Here is a 21,788-nt window from a genome sequence, read left to right as displayed (position 1 = left end):
TATATATAGTGTATAAAGAGTTTAACGTTTGTGTACATTTTTTATATTTCGTCTGATTTACTTTTCCTCCATATCACCATTCCTCCAACCAATGCAGACATTCCCATCAAAGTTGATAAAAGTTGAGTGCTCTAGCAATCTTCTGATTCGATTATCAAAAATTTGATCACACACTTTCTATAGATGGTGAAAAAAAATCAACACAGTCTAAAATCCATACTTCGATTGAGTTTGTTTTCTCGTAACCCTATTCTGGGCCCACTGATTTTTCAACTCAACTTCCATAGCCTTAGCTTGATGAGCCAGGTAGGTAATTTGATGTTTTTTCTTCGATTGTGTACTTGGGCCTGCTCCTTCCATAGAAACTGGCCTCTCAGCTGGTTGTTCGGTCAAAGTTTTGACGAGCCATTCCCTCTCATCGGGTTTAATATCTTCCCCATTTATCTCAATTATGTTTGCTTCATCAAAGTCTTTATTTTTTCGTTTCATACCTCTTCTTCCACACAAATATTCAATAGCCTTATCGTCGAATGCTACGTTGCCCTGCGAATCAACGTTATATTCTTGCTCTGGTACTGGTAACTTGGGACCGACCTCTGTTTTGTTTTTCATTATTATCTCTTCCTTAGGAAGATTAATTACGTTACTCGTTAAAACTTTATTGGTAAATTCAACTACTTTTGCGCCTTCATTTCTACATTCTATCAATGAAGGAACAGTATATCCCATTTTCTGTATTTCATTGTGTACCTTATGTCCTTTTACCTCGAGAGTGTTAGTAAGAGTTTCAAAGATTGTATTACTTGTACCGGACTCAACAGAGATTTGTTGCGGTTTTTCTAATAGAGTTGAAAGTTCCTTTTCAGAGTTTTCAATTTGCAGAGGTATTTTTTCGCTATCCGCTAATGAAAAAAAGTCCACTGTATTCTTCTGAATTTTGTCTTTGACATTTCTCGTATCAACATTTTCTTCATCAGAATCTGTGTCATCATTTATGGAGGCAAGATTAGGCTTAGTTTCTCCACTTGAAATCGTAGTTGACATTAATTCAATTTTTTCTGAACGAAGCACCGGCAAGGGCTTTGATACTTTTTTAACGGCATCAGGGATCAAACTTCGGATGGTGGCTTTCGTGTTCGACCCTTTGGGTGGAGGCAGAATGGCAAAGAGTCCTGTTCCTTTCTGTGAACCCAATTAATGTCTGAATTTAGAGTTCAAGACTGTAACATTATAATTGTAGTACTAAAAGTTTTCAAATTAGGAATTTTTCAAGTTTGCGATTATTATGGGACATCTCACCTATTATTTAGAATTCATATTATTCTCATCTGGAAGTAGCATAGAGTTATGTACTCGAAGTTTCGGTCAATCAAGCTTGATTGAAAGACAGCAACAAATGAATAGTTCATTATATTCAACTGTAATTTTACAATTATATACCCTCAAATAGCAACTTGGGGTTTACTCACAGCTCAAAAATTTATCATCGGTACTTGATACTGTTGAAGACTCAAATTCATTCAAATTGGATTGATTGGCACTTCAGGTACATACCATGAATCCCGCTTGAAACAGGTTCTTCTAAGCTACGCGCCCATCTCCTGCACCAACACATGCATAATTGTTACCTGAGAGCATTTGCCCACCACATTTGTATCAGGTACAATTTGTGCATGAATGGGTGCGGGTAGTTGCCGTGTGGTCAGAAACGGCCCGTTTCAAGATAGATTCTCGGTATAGTTTTTCTAATTCATTGAATACAAGAAACTGTGAAAATAGAAACTTGATAATATTCATCAATTTCAAGAACTTACAGGGTAGTTGAGATGACCCAAGTGCATAGTGTCCTAGCATTATTGCTTTTCCTTGCACTGATAGATCCCTAATTGAAAAATCAATCAACATATTCAACAGAAAATTGTGAGAAGTGGCTTTCTGTGAAAATTGAGTTTGAAGAATTTTGTTTGATAACTGAGAAAAAGATGTGAAACGTGAAGTTTTAGTGCGTACCCAATGGAAAAAGTAACAGAGTAGATTTTCGTTGTACTTTATAGATCCATAACATTTATATAGCAAGGACTTATATAAATGATATAGACTAGAGACATCATACACAAGATCACACATTTCTATATGAGTAAGATATCCGTATAGATCTGATGTGTATTCGTAAATGATTCATTTCAAATATTTGCACTCCAATAACTTGACAATATTTAACAATTTCATAAAAGAACATGTTTCTTGATTTTTTAAGTGCTAATTCAGCTTCTATAGGAAAAGCAACATTTGCCAATAACTGTACAATTATAAATTTTCTATATAATTTCATCATAATATTTTTTCACCCAGTTACCTCTGAAGGTTTTATTCTGTGCTTCTTCCTCTCCTCTTTCTCTTCTTCAACATCTTTGAACTGGCCAAGAAAGAAACAGAAGAGTATTAAATAAGAATGAATACATGATCATAATGCATAGTTGGCAAATTTGGGATAAACGAAGCACATGGATTGTGGAAGACTTATGTGATATCATTGAAAAGAAAACTGCATACATAGAAGGAAAGATAAAACCTCACATAAACGTGAATGAGGAATCAACTGATTGCCTGAAATGATGTAAAACTGCGAACAAAGTGCATAAGGTGGAAAAAATTTACATTACCTCAGATAGCGAGGGTAGAGATATTTTAACCGGTGCACGAATTCTTTTCACCGACTTTTCTTGGGATATGTTTGTTTTATTGAACGAAGATGTTACGTTCTCCTCCACTTCATCAGTGGGACTAATTTCAATTTGTTTGGGTTTTGGTAGATTTTTGAAAAGCGTTAGTTCATCAGTTCCTGTAAATCTAGGCATCTCTGATAATTTTAATTCACTACTCTTATCATCATTGTCATCATCCAGTTGAGAATTTGTTGTGTCAATTACGTCGTTTGGAGCTGGTAGGTTCATAACTGTTCTAGATTTTTTGACCAAATTGTCAGCATTACTTTCAACGGATTTAACGGGTATTTCGTCATCGTCAGCATCTTCATCGCTACTGCTATCATAAGCGACCAAACTCATGATTAAAAATTTCGAAGATATATTTATAACCTATTTTGACATTTCTCGCACTTCTCACAGTGTTTTACAGGGGCAGGTATAATTAAGCGTATTATAAGCCTTAAAGCATGTAGTATATTGTAAGCACAACATACATGAAGGTACGACAGAACTCTGCACGTACCGATCGGCATTATCAGACTGAAGCCTCTCATTAACAACCGAATGAGTTGATTCTTTTTTTAATCATTTGTAGGTCGCTTGTAAGTGTTTGTAAGTCATTTTCCGTTGTTCAGAAGTCAATAGTTCAATTGTTATTAATAAAACAAATTTGACTAGGGAATTCTCGTAATGTTAGACCGTCATAGTTACAATTTGCGATCGAATTCAGTTCTGTTTGTACGGAATCGTTTTTAGGTCATTTTTAGGTGATTGTAAGTGATTTCGCGTCATTTGTAAGTCAATAGTTCAGTCGTTATTGATGAAACAAATTCATCCTGGGACTTCGAGTGGCATCAGCCCTTTACACTAGCAATTATCACTATCGAATTTATTTCTGCCTGTGCCGAATCGTTTGTCGGCTATGTAGAGGTAATTTTAAGTGATTTCTCGAAGTTTGTATTTCAATAGTTCAGTCGTTATTGATGAAACAAATTTTTCTCGTTTTAATTTTTGCGAATCAACAATCGACTATCAAACGTCTGGATTGCGTTATTCAACACCTATAAACGAAAAACAAACGATTGCCCCACCCGAAATCGAATTTTGATGTAATTAATTAATGAACACCTGTAGTAAATTATCATTTACAATTAATTTAGTGTAATTGGAGTGCAGTGCGGAAGTTTGGAAATACGAATACCATACGAGCGTTCACATCCGATTAGTGTAATGGTAAACTGCTGATTGTGAACGCTCACATGGTATTCGTATTTTCCTATCTTATTTTAAAACTCGTGCATTGCACTACTACTGCCCTTACCACTGAACCACCAATGGATCAAGTCGATTGTGAATGATTTTTTGTTCTAAATTTGACAGTCAATTGAGAAATTATTGAAGATTACAGAAGTGGTTGTAAACACCTACGATTACCTGCGAATGATATCGCGTCAGCCAGAACTCAATTTGATTGCGAATTGCAGGTGTTGGCAAGGGCTCTCTAGACAAATTTGTTTCATCAATAACAGCTGAACTATTGACTTGCAAACGTCCGAAAACGCTCACAATCACCTACAAACGACCTACAACGGATTTCGTACAAGCAGAACTCAATTCGATCGTGAATTAATTATGGGTGTAAGGGGCTGACGTCACTCGAACCCCGTAGATGAATTTGTTTTATTGATAATAACTGAACTGTTGACTTAGAAACGACGGGAAATGACTTACAAACATCTACAAACAACTTGAAAACTATTAAAAAGGGAATCAAGCCATTCGGTTGTTAATGACAAGTGTATGGAGCTTAATCCATGACCTCTCTGTTGCACTAGGAACATTTCACTCGCTGTTCTTGTCTGGTAGCTCGTTACAACGCTTCGGTGCTAAAGCAAAGGCAATGCGCGTTTCATAAGTATATTGTCTAATCTAGGATCACCATAGTTCGTGGCTACATTCCGGCGACTGGTGTTGTGTAAATTGTTTATCCCGTTAATGTCTTTCAATTAGTATAAAATAAAGTGACAAATCTAAACTGTAGTGTGTCACCGCAGTAAAAGACTTGTAATATTAGCGACATATCAACTACTTAAAAAAATGAATATGAAACCAAAATTTTTAAGCCCAGGTAAGCGTGTTACGTATTAAATATTTACTGGTATTTTTGAGGTTAGGATGACAGATATTACCTCAACTAACGATAATATTTTCGTGTCAATTACAAGTACTATAGCTACTATTTTTGCCATATAAAATTAATTAAAAGCTCATCACTAACTGACTTTAATTCTTTCGTTAGTGGTCATTTGAGTGGTATAAAATTAATCTACATGTTCATTATTGAAATTTAATCATATGATTTCTATTGCAAATACTGTTGCGTGTAATCCGTTGCTTATTTATGATGATCAAAATGCCAATAACAACTGGTTAATCATAAATATAATCACAGTAATTTGTTATGTGATTTGTTATTTAGCATGATCGCAAAACACACGGTCTCTACGAATTTTGCTTAAAATTCAACTTTATTTAAACATGTTCAAGACAGTGGATATAAATATATGATTGACCAATGAAAGAAATTGTCAAACTAATTAGCAGTTGAAGGACTTATCTTGAAAGTTCAAAACTAAAAATGATCATTTTCCTTTGGTAAAAATTAAAATGTGTACTTTTGATCTACGAGCCACCAAATAAACAAATTGAAGTTTCATACAAATCAGTTTGGTAGTTTCTGAAATCATTGATAAAAAGCAAAGAAACAATCTCTCTTTAGAAAAGTAATATAGATCTATAAGCTCGTAATGTCTTAAGGGGCCTTACCAGTGTAACCCATGAAAAATTAGGCGATTTTCAGGAATTTTTTTAAAAGAAAGTACTCGATAGAATGTTTTGAATTTTTTTGGAAATAATAAAGTATATTTTCAAGTATATTCTAGGTTTTTTTTTTTATAAAAATATTGAAAAATAACGGAGTTATTTGCTGTCTTCGGAGGTGCAAAAAAAAAAAGTTCCCCAACTGCTGACATGATTCCAGCCGAATGAGTAGCTCAAACAAAAAAATTCAAAAAGGTCATTGAAGTTGAAGGTATTTCCTATACAATGACCTAAGATTTTTGAAAAATATCAAAAATTAACAAAATGGCGTAGTTCTGAAAAAAGTGTTGTGTTTTAGAGTAAGAAAATGGTCGTTTTTTTAATGCCAAATTGACAATTTTCAACCAATCAAAAAGATCGTACGTCATTGTATAGTAAATATACTCAAAAATACTCAGTTTCATTTTGAAGTCGATCGGTCAATTTCTCTTTGAGTTATGATGTCAGCAATTTTGAAAAATGACGTTTCGAGAAAAACGCGTTTAAACTAGGCAAGTGGAGCGGCTTATACCTGCGAGCGGTCGCTCTTTAGAACGCTGTCATTCAAAAACTATTCAAGATATGACCTTGCCGCTTTCACAGGATATTCTTGAAGATATAAACTATCGAATGAGCCAAAAAAAAAAAAAAATTCGATTTTTTGAAAGTGTCACACTGGTGAGGCCCCTTAAGCTACATATTTCCCAGCATAGTGAGTGAGAGTTAATAGCTACTAACATCAATGATCATTCAACAATCATTTCATAATGTTTTTCTCAGTTTCCATTTGATGTTTGTTAATCAAAATACCATTGAAATTGTCCTAGTACTGAAAATACAACAAAGCATTAACACTAATCGTATCGGCACTTCACATATACCTATTCTTGCCATAGGAAAACCTTTCATTTGACCGGATCTGGTACGGTTGGTGTTAAATGACGAACAAGCATCTGCATCAGGATCAAATTCAATCTGATTTTGGTCTTGTCAAAAACGAATCATTTCATAATAATATTTTTTCTTTGTTCTATTCTATTTCAATCTAAGCACCTACAAATAATTACTTCTTACAGTCATGATATATTAATACCTACAGCATTGCAATTTGGTATAACTTTCAGGCGAGAGTACTTGGAAAGAGGACAAAGCAGATGTAGATGTTAATTCGGGGACACAATTCGTTTACAATGCTCACCATTCATTAGCTATAGATATGCAACGTCAACGTTTACCAATATTCAAGAACAGGAATCACATAATATATTTACTGGAAAAGTATCAAACATTGGTCCTGGTCGGTGAAACTGGTTGCGGTAAAAGCACCCAAGTACCTCAGGTAAGCTTTGTAACTTTATTAAATCTAACATATACGTTATTCATACAAGGTATCCTAAAAGTTCAGGGATAACTGAATAACTTGAAAACTTTAAGCCATAGGAAAATGTTGGATACTGGGGTAGTAGTTTTCCGTGACTATCTTGAAGGTCATTTCAAAGTCAAGATGATTTTCTTAAGTAGGTCCCAACTATGATCAGCAACATCACGCATTGTAAATTTGCGTGAAGGTCATCTCAAGGTGCGAATGCTATATTTAGACCGAGGACGTGAATTTCCCAAAAACGCATTTGATAGATTACAATGTTACTTTTAAAAGTTGTAGAGATCAGGGAGATACATGCAGCGCTGAAGGTGACTCTGAGCTATAGATCGAAAGTCAACTCTTACAATGATTTCTATGATTTCTAACACTTGTCACACGATTTCTTTGACGCTATCGCAGGAATCCAAGCGATTCCAAATAATTTTCAATGATTCAAATTATTTTGATAGATTCCTCGTGATTTTAAAGAATGTTCCAGTTATCTGTAAGTTTCTTTTGATCTTCATACAATTTCATTTCTAACAGTTGTAAATTTATCCAGACTTCCTTGAATATTCCACCTGTCGATTCCGAGGAGCAAATTCGGATTTACACAGTCCATGACACGAGCGTCGTTTCAAACTCACCTTGAAAATTTTAACCGAAAACATCGGAACCATTCTGGTCACCTATTCCTGCACCATTTCCGCTAACTAAAAGTGCATTTGTGCATGATTAGAGAGCGAAGGTTCGCACGACACCATCTATCCCTTGATGTGTCTTTCCAAGTTCCGGGAACACAGTGTTAGTTCTAATATCTCAATACTGTTTACAGTGTAGAAGGTAGGTTTGTTTCTTCTATTGAGGAAGATTGTTGTTCTGGTCGACAAATACTCCAAAATAGCTGTACCCCTCTCATTGGTTGTCGCACTGCCCCACACCCTCTAGTGATCATTGGCATCGCATTCGTATTCGATTAGTCCTCTAGCTTCTGCTATTGAGCATCCTTATCGTGTGGAAAGTAATCCGGTCTATCACCAGCTTTTGCTCCCTGTTTTTTCAGTCAAATGCTGGTAACTATTGCAACTAGGTTCATTGTGCTGTACGTTCTAAGAGGGATGGTTATCGGTAAAAATTTTTAGTACCCAATGTCATATCCGGTCGTAGAATTTTTCACTCTGTTCGTTTCTGGGGTTAAAAGGATAGCGTCCCATTTAGAAAAATTAGTTCTAACTTGAAAGGACCTTGAAGGTCAAATTCAAGATCGCGCGTGGATATCCAGCGAAAAATCCGATAGTCAGAATACTCAATGTTTTGTCCACGACTCGAGTTTTTCACGTTATTCAGCCGACCCGGGACTTTTGGGACACCCTGTATAGTGAATTACCTCGCAGTGTTCAGTGATCAGAAAATACAAGCGAGGTGACAGTAAAACTCAAAAATAAGATTTCTCCAGTCCTCCGCAAATCAAGACTTTAACGAAAACAGAATTTTGATAGCAGATTCGTGGTTATTAGTGCCGAGCTACCTTTCGTGTTTCGAATCATATTTATTATTGACTTATCTTTAAAAATTTATGGCCGAATAATCGTATGTCTTGTAATGTGATATCTTGACGGAATGAACAGAAAACAAATCAATTTCCTTCCCTAATTAAATATTTGGTGATACGTAATATTGGCACCGACATTTTACTTACCGTATTTATATCTAATCTGTGATCAAATATTGAATATCCAAATACCATTTTTACGTAGAATGATGTATCGCACGGTCCAGTCAAAATTGAAACTTGAATCTTGAACAAATTTACTGTTACACGAGAGACAGTTCTGCATCGGTCGTTAAAATTTCTGTGTCTGTTATTGATCCACAGTTCTTTGTATTTGGCGATCCAGGATGTACATTCAATGCTGAAAATAATTTTTTTGACTTTTCTTGAGTCCCCTATTCAGAGCATTCCTTTTTGCCTGATTTTTCCTGCGCTGATCAGATTTCAACTCGTAGAATTTTTGTTCCGTTTTTAATAGTCATACGATTAATGTTTCTAAAAAATTCGTTATTTTACAAATTTACATAACCAATTTTGTACTATTTTATATATCATTTAGTATATTATATGCCGTGAGCATTCGGTGAATTGTCATAACGCGACCGGGCGCGACTGCTGCGCCTGAAGTAGGCAACTGAAGTTACAGGTTGACCAGCAACCGGGAATCCCTGGAAAACCGGGAATTATACAGGCATTTCAAAGTACCCTTTAAAATACGGGAATTTCCCACAGCAACCGGGAATCACCGCTGAAATTGCCGTTTCATCCCTACATGCACCCGCTGGAAAACGAATTTTTTTAAATAAATATTTCTTCAGAATATCACTTTTTTTTACACAATTTTAGAATTTTCAAAATACATAGAAACGTCAAAATGTAGAAAGGTTAGAGTATAAAGAGTTATAATATAAAATTGTCACAACGAATAAGAATACATCAGGCAATTGTTATATACGAATATACGGGAGATTTCTAAGAATTAATCAGGAATATACGGGAATTATACGGTAATCTTGAATTCTGATATCACTGGACACCCTGAGTTAGATATATATACGTATCTGTTTTATTCGTGTCTATTAGGATACTAAGGGGTGAAACCCATTTGGACACCAGCGTTATAGGACGCCACAAGTAATCGGAAACTGTATTCGACACGAGATTTAGTGGATACAGATCAATTGGATACCGAGCATCAAAGATTGAATAAATATATTCAAATACTCGATTAAAACCAAAATTGCCAGACATAAAAAAGTAATTCTGAAGTCCCATTTTCAAATTGATTGTGTCGAATGAATCTTGGTGTCCGATCGGTCTGTATTCATTAAATGTCATGTCCAATACAGCTTACGATTATTTTTGCCGTCCATTAATACTTGTGTCCAAACGTGGCTTTTCCATGGTAACTATTGGATATTACAGATAGCATAGGTAAGACATAGGCGCCTCCGTAAGTGGAAATATGTTGCTAAAAGAAAGAGAGAGGAGATCTTACTGCTCTTCTTAATACACACACGTCCTTTTTTGGGAACATTGTTTAAATCATTAGAGAGTACGAAAATATTTTTCTTAAATTTTTTTGGTACCTGATGAGGGCTGACCAGCGCATCGACAAAAATTGAGTAAAATTCAATGTTACCATGATTTGTGGTGAAGGGAAAGAGCCATATGATGTAGCCAACGATGTTTCTGTCAATTAGATCCTCCTGTATTGACTTATATACCTGTATAAACCATCACAGTGTTTAGGTTCCTTCATAAATCGCGTAACGCTAATTTTTGGAATATTAGACCCCCGTCACTTATGTGATACACCGTGACGTTCATACGACTCCCACCCACTCTTCTGAAAATTACGTAACACGGATGGATTCCCCCCTTACCTGGACCCCATTTGAATTTTACCCATGAGTGAACGTGCTATAGAAATTTGGAATATGACTGTACGTTTGAATAAAGAATGATTACAAATTTATTAAAATGACATTGAATACAAGTTAAATATTTGTCATTAACGTTCCAACGAAACGATTCAATTTCGTCTTAAGCATTTCGGTGGGTGCTATAAAATTTATCGGTCTTTTCCAGGCGATCGGAAAATCCTGCGGCTTGTGCCCCCCCCCCCCCCCCCCCCCCCCAGCAAAGCGTGGCACAGAACTCCGGCCCTCATAATAGCATGACGTGATTCAGAATCGGCCCCATTTCTACAATCCCGTAAAAAGTTAAATTGATATATTGAACTATTCTTCAAAGATCGCGGTAAAATCACTTGAAAACGTAATTTTGAGATAACGGCGTTTAAAGTTTTGCTCTTATTTATCCTCTTTAAAAGCTGCCTGTACTGTAGAATGAAGTTTCTACATTCTCGGGGACCCTTATTCTGAATACTTAAGTATGGAATTGTCACTTTGCGATGCATCATCTAATGGAAAAAAATCAAACTAGCGCAACCAGGCCAACAGCCGACCGTTGACCTTGTTTTTTCGATAGTGTGGTAGAATAGGTATATTATTGATCACGTTTCATTAATTTATATGACATGAGTAATTTGAAACCGCAAGGATTACGATTTGCCTTCATTAAAATTGAAAACTTAGGTTATCTAGTGATAAAATGGCGTCGACAATCAGGCTCTGACGTCATGAGGACATTTTCCAATCAAAGAAGAGAACCGGGAATGCTTTATGGATGCAATGCATTGACCTGTTGAGCTGGGACCGACTGTGATCGGCAGGTCGTGTATCACCACATGTTTTCCGCTCCACTGGCCACAATATTGGGAATTTTTCGATCGGACTTCCGCTAAAATATAGCTAGAAGATTATAGTAATCAGAAATGCATAACAAAATCCTCCCCCTAATAGAATTTCTTGTCCAGGAGAATAAAATTAGGTTCTATTGTGGAAGAAGGATGGTTAGCCGATTTTTTTGTAGGTTCATTAGATACGGACGAACATATTTTCACCTACGCCCCAAAAAGTTAGGTCCGGATTTGTCCGTAACGATTGTTTAAACTTTTGAGACCCCATATATTATTGAATAACGTATTTGTTATGGGTTTTACGCGAAAATTGTTCAAACAAAAGTTGTTCGTCTCATCATTTTGAAAAATACAAGACGTCGCGAGATCGATTATCATTATTTGTTTAGTTGCAAAATGGAAAGTTCCGTGGAAATAAAAAATTTCTTTTTTTTGTTATAAATTAATGAATAAATAACATGTGGCTTTGGAACTCACGGTACAGATAATATGAAGTGTCCTCAAAATTATCGTGCAATGCGTTTTTGCTTGTGTTATATAGTTGAGCAACAATCCGCGACAAGCCAAAATCCGTATATCGTCTGCCTTTTTTTATTTAATTGGCCCACGGCTTGTCAAAAAATCATGGAGTCAGTTCGTTAGTAGTACATTCCATAAATGAAAAAAAAAAATTTTTTTTACTCGAAAATCATAATTTTTAGGCGACTTGAAATTTTTGGCTTTTAAACAAATAGAGATATCTCCGAGAATATTCATATTATTGTAAATATTATGATAGATTGTACTTGCCCTTTATTTGACGAGTAATTTAAAAAAAAAAAGACCCGAATATCTCGATTAGAACCGGAGATAACGGTGTTTGAATGTTATTATGTTTATTGTTGTTGTAATTAATATTTCGGGGGAGAAAAAAATATCAGTCTTCTCTCAACACCCCAAGCCATCACCGTGAATTTTTTCCGATCCCTAGGTGCGTTATATCTAGTAAAAAAAAATTGCTTAACGTTCGTTGAGCGCCGTTAGCCGGAGGAATGAAGCCGGGCGGCGTGGTGGGGGGCTCGAGGCTTCGCGCGCGCGGCTGGACTCACCGCTTACTTAACAAATCAATAGCTCGGTTAATAATTATCGTAAAAATTTTTTTTTTTTAAGAACTATGATATTTTTTACTCAACAATTTGAATCTGCAATTGGATTTTTAATATTTATAATTTTTTTTTTTTTTTTAATTTTAGTCATATTCTTAGGAAATATTGAATATAAATAACTATAAATAACTTTAGATATATAATATCTGAGTTTTCAGATTAAATGAAATGAAATAAAACCTAATTACGGTGGTATGAGTATGTATACATATATATATAGACATATAATGGAAGACCGAGAGAGAGATTCCAAGCGTTATAACGGGTTTTTGCTTTGAAATACCCTCTCTTCTTGAGCTACAGGCAGATGTTTTCGGGGAAGGGTCTTTCAGGTATAGAAGAAGGCGACACACGACGCATAGCTGTTTGAACCTTCATCCCGAACAGTCAGTATTTCGACTGTCCACGAATTATTACGTTGTGTGAAATATGTTTGCTGAAACACGTGGCTGAATACATTTGGTTAAAAACGTCGCTCTGCGGTAAGTTATAATTTTTAATAATATCTTATCTGCTTGCTGTAATGCATTCAAAGATATTTTAACACATTTTATTTAAACATATTCGCCAATTTCAAATATCTGTAGGATTTCGTTTAAAAAAATTCAACTCTACTAATTTTTATTGAAACAAAAAATTGTTTTTTTGAGTACTTGTTATACAATTTTAATTGAAATAAATATAAAAATTAACAATTCATTTTATCGTAGGTTACTCGGTCATGGAGGAAAATAACAACTGTTTCCTGTGCGAGAAATCGTTAGACGAGGGTGCGACTGTTCACCTTAAAGAAAAGGCGTTGGGGACCTTAATCAAGGCGAGTATCCAGAGAAAAGACAACAAGCATCGAGATCTCCATGGCAAGGATAACATCATACTCCATAGTAAGTGCCATAAAAGCTACACTCATGCCAATAGCATTCAAGCCTGCATCAACGCCCAAAAATCAAAAACGTGCGCCGCATCCACACGCTCCGGTACTTCAAAAGAGTTTGATTTCAAGAACAATTGTATATTTTGCGAGAAAAATGCGTCCGATGCTTTTTTAAAAAATCAAGCTAAAAAAAAAAAATATTTCGAAACGGGAAACTGTGTCTCTCCTAAAAGATGCACGAGACATCGTTTTACAACAAGCTGCACTGCGATCGGATGCATGGTCCAACGAAGTCATGGATCGCATACTTTTAACCGACGATTCAACTGTGGCACAAGCTCGATATCACCGTTTCTGTTATCTAAAATTTATGTACCCGCCTTCGAAATTATCTGATCAATCTGGAGAGGACACTCCTAACATTGTTGACCTCATCGAGAAATATATTGAAGACCATCCTGATGAGCATAATTTTTCTCTGAAGGAAATTACCGATAATATCACCGGATCAGTCCCAAACAACCAGTGGCTCAAACGGCAATTGTATGATAAACTTGGTAACGATATTATAATTACGTCCATTCCCGGTAATGAGCCTATAATTTGTTTATACCCGGGACACGGGCCATAAAATCTTGCTGAAACATTTTCAAGAGTCCGAAGATGATGAGTCAGAACGCCGTAAAATTGTGTCTGCAGCTGCGAGGATTATCACACAAGATATCCGTTCTGAAAATTATGAAGTAGACAATTATCCGTCTCCGCATTCATTTCTCGTTAACGTTGAAAAAGTGATCCCAAATTCATTACGATTATTTCTGGAAAAAGTCGTTTTGGATAATAAGCAAGAAAAAGAAAATAAATACTTATCGAAAATAGTATCGATTGCTCATGCAATAATCTCTTGCGTTCGCCCACGCAGCTTTTTATCTTGCCTTCAAATTGGGTTGGGCGCAATGTTAAACAGAAAATTTGGCTCCAAAAGTTTATTGAATATTTTGTCGTGAGCCGAACCTGATCTAATTTTAAGCGATGACGAAATTGACAATGATATTGAGACGGAAACAGATGTGATCGAAAGTAACGAAGATGTAACATATGATACTAATGAAATAGAAGAAATCGATGATGATTCAATGCCGGAATATACGCCTGCTTATAAGAAACAAAAAAAAACGATGTAATGTATGTATTTTTTGTATGTATTTTTTTGTATGTATTTTTGTATTTTGTATGATTTTGGGCCCCACTTGTGTATTTTGTAATATGACAATAATGTAACAAATAATTTTATCGTATAAAATAATATGTATGCACAAATTGGAGCAAAAAAAATGTATGAATATTTATAGTCACATGTTCACTATTATTTTATGCATTGGAAAATTAAATATAATTGACGCTTGAATCACTTTAATTTTTCCTACCATTACCCTACGTATTTTTATTTTATTTTTTTTAATTTCGGACAAGTCTAATGTATAAAAATATAATAGCAAAAACCAGTTACAACGCTTGGAATCTCTCTCTCGCTCTTCCATTATATGTCTATATATATATGTATACATACTCATACCACCGTAATTAGGTTTCATTTCATTTCATTTAATCTGAAAACTCAGATATTATATATCTAAAGTTATTTATAGCAATATTTCCTAAGAATATGACTAAAATTAAAAAAAAAAAAAAAATTATAAATATTAAAAATCCAATTGCAGATTCAAATTGTTGAGTAAAAAATATCATAGTTCTTAAAAAAAAAAAATTTTTACGATAATTATTAACCGAGCTATTGATTTGTTAAGTAAGCGGTGAGTCCAGCCGCGCGCGCGAAGCCTCGAGCCCCCCACCACGCCGCCCGGCTTCATTCCTCCGGCTAACGGCGCTCAACGAACGTTAAGCAATTTTTTTTTACTAGATATAACGCACCTAGGGATCGGAAAAAATTCACGGTGATGGCTTGGGGTGTTGAGAGAAGACTGATATTTTTTTCTCCCCCGAAATATTAATTACAACAACAATAAACATAATAACATTCAAACACCGTTATCTCCGGTTCTAATCGAGATATTCGGGTCTTTTTTTTTTTAAATTACTCGTCAAATAAAGGGCAAGTACAATCTATCATAATATTTACAATAATATGAATATTCTCGGAGATATCTCTATTTGTTTAAAAGCCAAAAATTTCAAGTCGCCTAAAAATTATGATTTTCGAGTAAAAAAAATTTTTTTTTTTCATTTATGGAATGTACTACTAACGAACTGACTCCATGATTTTTTGACAAGCCGTGGGCCAATTAAATAAAAAAGGGCAGACGATATACGGATTTTGGCTTGTCGCGGATTGTTGCCCAACTATATAACACAAGCAAAAACGCATTGCACGATAATTTTGAAGACACTTCATATTATCTGTACCGTGAGTTCCAAAGCCACATGTTATTTATTCATTAATTTATAACAAAAAAAAGAAATTTTTTATTTCCACGGAACTTTCCATTTTGCAACTAAACAAATAATGATAATCGTTCTCGCGACGTCTTGTATTTTTCAAAATGATGAGACGAACAACTTTTGTTTGAACAATTGTCGCGTAAAACCCATAACAAATACGTTATTCAATAATATATGGGGTCTCAAAAGTTTAAACAATCGTTACGGACAAATCCGGACCTAACTTTTTGGGGCGTAAGTGAAAATATGTTCGTCCGTATCTAATGAACCTACAAAAAAATCGGCTAACCATCCTTCTTCCACAATAGAAGTCAGTCGATTTTATACCTTATTCGTCTGGACATTTTTAAGATATTTTACAATATAATTTGGGTAGTAATTTTTTTTTTCGATTTTTTTTGATCTGGTACATCAGGGTACCCTTTAAAGCGAATGCAGATCCTCCGCCTCTTACACTTTCTAAGCAAGAGAGTAATTAGGATACACTTTTATAACCTGTAACGTGGTATAATTAATACAAATTGATTACTGAAGCTGGGGGTTAAAGATTCTATAACGATAATGTGATACAATATCGCGGTATCATATCAAGATTATTGATAAAAAAAAGTTCGAACAGGAAGACATGTTAGGACGTGTCACACGAGTAACAGTGCGCGTAGCGCCGACGCGCCTCGTTCCACGCTGACACCTTCAAGGCTGAGAGGCACTGGCTCATCGTTTATTATTTAGCCACAACACTGTCAACCGTTGAACGATGAAGTGCGCGAATTTTACGTTTTCGAATGTATGATGCTTTCCTCGGACACAGATCCATCGGTGCACATACATAACTATTTATTATATTATACAGTGTGGAAAAAAGTTTACATGATTTAATTATTTTATTGTAGAGTGTAAATATGATGACCAATTTGCATTTAAGTGGGAAGTCATGATAAACGAACTAGAAAAATAATAACAATATAATGTGATAAAAATTGTATCAAATGAAGACGTTTTATAGTAGAGATTGGTTTTTCATTTTTCTCTGTTCTAAGTTTGATTTATAAGTGCCAGAGAATAAATGATTGCCATACGACCGAGCAACAGTTTATGATAACGATTTAAAAAGAATCGGTTCAAATTACGTACCTGGGTGGAATGTTAAATCTTGCTTGTTCTAATCTTGTTGAATCATTAAAACCTGTAACGTGTTTGAAGTGACGTAAGTCGTGTACTTTAAATCGTGGTTTATACAAAACAAAGCTGATAGCATTATAATAGACTTTAACAAACGTACGATTTAGGTAAAACAAGTTTAGATATAAACGAGTAAAAATTAGCGAGGTTTTTTTTTCTGTAGAGCGCGTCACGATAATTGAAAACACCGCGCGTCACATTAAAACTGTGAGATATAATAATGTTTTGCGAGAGTTATGTATTCACCTTCAACGAATGGGAGCTCCAGACTAATTATTCCTCTTTGTTACATATTGGTACAATTCTCGCGGGACGTGTGCGCTGAATGAATGCCCAAAACTACAATGCTCGGTCCAAACGCGGTTTGTAGCCGCCTCTTCTTGGCGCTCTTAATTTTAACTCTGAGCTACTTTGTGTACATGAACTATCTCCTCTTCGTCAGAGTCCGCGACTATGCAATTCGCCGAAATTCGGACGGGACCCCAACTGATACCTCCTACCACAACTCCTACATATCGTGCGACGTAAATCCGATCTGTGACGTAACGGTGAAGAGTTTGATGCTCGACAATCCGAACCACTACTTGTTAAGTCCCTTGGCCGTGATCGTTGACCGTGTGCTCAAGATCAGCCAGCAATCTTGGATATCACCAAACGAAATCAGTGCTTTCCATGTACTGGTGGCAGTCGCAGCAGGAAAATGTGTGTCGAGTGACTCTCTGTCCCACCGTCGCTTCGGCGTTGTTCTATTTATGATAAGATCATGGCTAGACGATCTTGATGGACACGTGGCAAGGCAGCGGAAGAATATCCGAGGCGAGTATTCGGAGGTTGGCAGCATTGGTTACTGGGTCGACGGAATCTGTGACTCGCTAGGGGTCTTGAGCCTCATCATCGGGGTGTACTACTTCATCAAAGTCAACCCCCCGAGGCGTGGCTACGAGAAGCTACTTCCGGTCATCGAGTCAAAGGACTTGGGATCCGGAAAGCTGTACAAGAAGAAGACGCCTCTAGGGCGAGCTGCACCGAAGGTGCTGCTCCTCTTCGTCGGTCAGCTGATGCTCAGTAGTGCTGGATGGAACCGGTACATCGCTCTGTATCAGGACCTGCTCGAAGGGCAGCCGTCGCAAGGACATCAGAACAGTATTACTGGATCCTCACTTCCTCTCAGTCAGGAGGACATTCAGTTGACGGTTTTCCGAAGCAACCCCTTCTGGGCTATCACTTTGTCCTGGACCCTCGTCAATGCTCATGCCCTGACGGATTACCTCCTCCTGGCCATATTTACTGACCGTCTCTGGGAGTACGTAAGCTCCATTCGGTACCTGGGTTACGTGGTTTTGTTCACCGTATTGGGAGTCACGGAGTATCACTACAGGAACCTTTGTCAGGAGTTTTTCGACCCCGCGACATCGGCCCACGTAGAAAGCGAGCAATCTTTGACGCACGTTGAGAATATCAGTTATAGACTCACTTGACCCCAGTCAAACGAATCGAACACGTCACCTAATTCTACCAAGTTTCTTCAACCATTCTTATTGAGGAAAATATCGGATAGATCTTATCAGAAAAACATTGATTGTGATAAAGGAATTTGATTATATACATTCATGTATAGGATTTATTCAATATTTTTTTTATTATGAATATTTTTAGTTTGAGTATGTGTAAAAAGACACAAGTCTGCACAGTTTATGTTTAAACTTGCAACGCATATGGAAGTTATATCATTTTTATAAGTTTTATCGCCTTTTAATCAACAGTCGATAAACTGCGGTTAGCTACCTAGTTCTGATACCGAGTATACAGGAAACTTTTGCAATCAATGTGGTACTGATTGTACAAGTTGTGTCTTTACAACAAACGCTACGTTTGACTTATGTATATTACATTCTGCCTGGTTCAGCTTCTTTTTTTCGGACGTTCGTAAATCGCCACATTTGACCACTACCCCAAAAAAGCTTTGTGAATTTTTACAGATTTTTATATCCATCCTTTTGGAAAATTGATTTTTCGTACAATTCGTATAACTTAGTTTGTATGAGCAGGTATGGTGATAAAGTTGATAGTACAAAAAAAAAAAATTTTTTTTTTTTTTATTGCATCATAATTTGTAATGCAATAAATCTTATATTTTCATTCTTATTACGAGAACAGTTTTGAGCAAAAATATATGAAATAAATTTCTTTCATTTAATGAGCTACCTTTGATATAATTTTTAATTCCATATAATCTACACTAAAAAAAGAAAGAAAAAAAAACAGAGAAAAATCGACATAGTGGGCATCGTTCATTAATTGATTTTTTTTTTTTTTTATTCGACAGTCTCAGCCCAAAGTTGCTATGTATATATGAAACTCCAGTCCAGTTCTAATCCGGATTTCTATATCTTATTGTTACCAGAACGACTTGAGAAGGCACGTACATACATAGAGAGTCACGCAAATGATTGAAACTAATATAAATTCGTACTGAGACTTTTGGCAAATAGTTTCCGACATCATTCAACAGCTGATGCTCACCTTGCTGATATTTTGGTAGGTTTTTTTTTTATGTATTCCTGTAAATGACCCGTATTGCATAAATACAGTTAGATGTTATACCTTATGTTAAATTACTTATCGAACACTTTTGCGGTATTTACTGGTATATATTTACTTTCGGGATAACGAGCACGTGGCATTTGTGGTTTCAACATCCTGGGAGTTACATCATCGCCGTTGGACTGTAAGATGTTCATGATGTCACTTGGGCGTCAAATCTCCGCCTGCTCAATTGAAACAGACAATTTATGCGTCGTCCGTTTTAAGAGAATTGTTAGATGCAGGGATCGCAGTAAAAGTAGCTACCTTCACGGATAGTAAAGAAAAGGAAAACGGAATTGAGAAAATTATTTCGATTGAGACAAATTTTCAATTTCATCACACCGATGTAGATTTTTTACATCCAAAATCGTGATTTGAACATTTAAAAAATTTGGAAATATTGGTCCCAGGTGTGGGATGTACAAGAAAAAACGCATATGCATCGAATCAATGGATGGATTTAAGTTGTATTTATTAATACATTTTATGAGCGTAGATTTTAATGGATAAGATTCCTTGTTGATTTTCTTGAAGGATGTCTGTGATCTACGCTGGAGTAAAAACTTATTTATGAGGAAGTTGTTGCAGTGTCATCAAAGAAGTATAAAAAGTAAAACAAACTTTACTAAAAAAATGTGTGAAATTTTGTTGCTCCAGAAAACATTAACAAAACATAGACTGTGATATTTATACAAATTGAATAATATTAGTATATATTGTAACGTGGCGTTTTAGAATGGCCCGTCACAAGGGCATACAACTGAAGGAAACTCCAGGAAAACGCGTCCCTGTTGGGATATACTCCAACCGAACTCGATAAAAATTAAACGATAAACTACTAGTTAGTAATTCTTTCTTTATAAACGCTTTATCCCGCGCTTCGGCGCAAGCAAACAAGATACCCTGGATGATGACGATGTTCCTGACCACCGTGAAACCAACATCAACCCTTACAAGGGTCGCTCGAGGAGCGTAACAACGACGTCGCGTCCCGTGGACTTCTTGAGTAGGCGTCGTCGGACCGATTCCTATAAACTGCTACTGTTCCAGCAGTTGTTATCGCTGTCGAGAATATCCAGAGGACTCGACGCCGCGTACTTTCGGCAAGGCCAATGGTGATTTCGTAAGCAGATAATGCCCAGCACCATGCCACCGGTGGCAGTGACTCTGAGTTGCGGTAATGCGGTCACTCTAATCTCCAGGAAGTGAGAGAAACCTTTCATATGTAACGCGAGCATACTTTACGCGCGTTTTCGTGCTTTTTTTCCGTACATAAAGTACCCGTTTTTTTGAAGGTTGAGTGACTCTGCGAATGCGCATGCGTGGAGTATCGAAAAGATTATATTTACGTCTTGGTTGCGAGGTGAAGTAGTACTTTTTGTAACACCTGCCTGGAAAGTGTCATTTTCGAGGCTTACGTAGCGTGCGTGAAGTGCCTTATTCCTGAATAACAGAGTTGGCGCATGCGCACATTCGATATGTTCTATTTTCCGCTGTTGAAGATTCGTGGCTCATGCACGCATTCGATATACTTTATTTGCCGCTGCGGACCGGCGTTGATTTGCCTCTCAAATAACACTTTCCTACGCATGTGTTACAAAAATAGCGTGTGTAGCTAGTGCGTGAAGGCGATACCTGCGTCGTGGGATCACGGTGCAAACTTCCTCCTCGTCGGATATCGCCTGCTTCATGGACTAGCTACGCAATGTAATATTTCGTATCTAGTGCGTAAAACAGGGTCTTGTGCCCTGAGTGTTCAGCGAGATCGCACGAAGGTGGAAATCGTTACGTACGTGATTCGAATAATATTTTTTACCATACAAACCGTAAACTTATAAAGCATTGTACAAAAATTGAAAGAACGGCAGGGGCGAAGAGGGTTGTGTATACGGGCATGGAAGGGGTCCAGGAGTCAAGCCTCAGTGAGGGTGAAGCCCCCCCCTCCTATCTAAAATATATACCATCAATAATTAAATAAAACAATACTGTATCATTGAAAAATATATTTATTTATATTTATTAGAAATACAAAGCTTTTCAACTAAACAAACAAATGAACTTAATTTGGCCACCTGTACAAAATTAAACAAATTTAACTAAACAAAAATTTAATTGAATTCGATCATGTGATTCAATTGTTGTTATTAAACTGAAAATGAAGACGAATATTGTTATTTATACCTCTTGTATTCTTACACTCTTACACTATGGATAACAGAATCAGGACTGCGTATGGCAGCGAGACAACCCGGAGACGTTCGAGTTGGGCAAATAGTAAGCAAAGAGGCGTTGCCC

General features: G+C 36.3%; 3 protein-coding genes across 3 annotated transcripts in view; 2 read left to right on the top strand and 1 right to left on the bottom strand.

The window, feature by feature from the left end:
* Positions 1-50: 50 nt before the first annotated feature.
* Positions 51-3,143, bottom strand: LOC124414925 (proline-rich protein PRCC). The gene is made up of 3 exons (XM_046896113.1): positions 2,664-3,143; positions 2,357-2,416; positions 51-1,182 (listed from the first exon to the last, which is right to left on the bottom strand). Exons 1-3 carry the CDS (start codon positions 3,066-3,068, stop codon positions 208-210), a joined length of 1,440 nt encoding a protein of 479 aa, XP_046752069.1. The 5' UTR covers positions 3,069-3,143; the 3' UTR covers positions 51-207.
* Positions 3,144-4,674: 1,531 nt separating this feature from the next.
* The window catches only part of LOC124414922 (probable ATP-dependent RNA helicase DHX35), a 44,404-nt gene continuing 27,290 nt past the window's right edge, over positions 4,675-21,788 (top strand). The window contains exons 1-2 of the mRNA XM_046896108.1: positions 4,675-4,836; positions 6,692-6,906. Coding sequence (XP_046752064.1) covers positions 4,806-4,836; positions 6,692-6,906 — 246 coding nt within the window. The 5' untranslated portion in view covers positions 4,675-4,805. The remainder of the gene's footprint in view (positions 4,837-6,691; positions 6,907-21,788) is intronic.
* LOC124414926 (ceramide phosphoethanolamine synthase) lies at positions 16,398-18,421 on the top strand. Its single transcript, XM_046896114.1, has one exon. It carries the CDS (start codon positions 17,237-17,239, stop codon positions 18,383-18,385), a length of 1,149 nt encoding a protein of 382 aa, XP_046752070.1. The 5' UTR covers positions 16,398-17,236; the 3' UTR covers positions 18,386-18,421.

This window comes from Diprion similis, chromosome 14, assembly GCF_021155765.1.
Source record: "Diprion similis isolate iyDipSimi1 chromosome 14, iyDipSimi1.1, whole genome shotgun sequence".
NCBI classification, from domain to species: Eukaryota; Metazoa; Arthropoda; class Insecta; order Hymenoptera; family Diprionidae; genus Diprion; species Diprion similis.
The sequence above is the reverse complement of the archived record's forward strand: the minus strand, read 5'-3'. Positions and strand labels throughout refer to the sequence as shown.

Coding starts and splice junctions, on each gene's coding strand:
- LOC124414926 (XM_046896114.1), top strand. CDS start 17,237: ATGCCCAAAACTACAATGCTCGGTCCAAACGCGGTTTGTAGCCGCCTC.
- LOC124414925 (XM_046896113.1), bottom strand. CDS start 3,068: ATGAGTTTGGTCGCTTATGATAGCAGTAGCGATGAAGATGCTGACGAT. Junction 2,417..2,663: donor CTCTACCCTCGCTATCTGAG/GTAATGTAAATT, acceptor TTTCTTGGCCAG/TTCAAAGATGTTGAAGAAGA. Junction 1,183..2,356: donor ACAGAATAAAACCTTCAGAG/GTAACTGGGTGA, acceptor TTGGGTTCACAG/AAAGGAACAGGACTCTTTGC.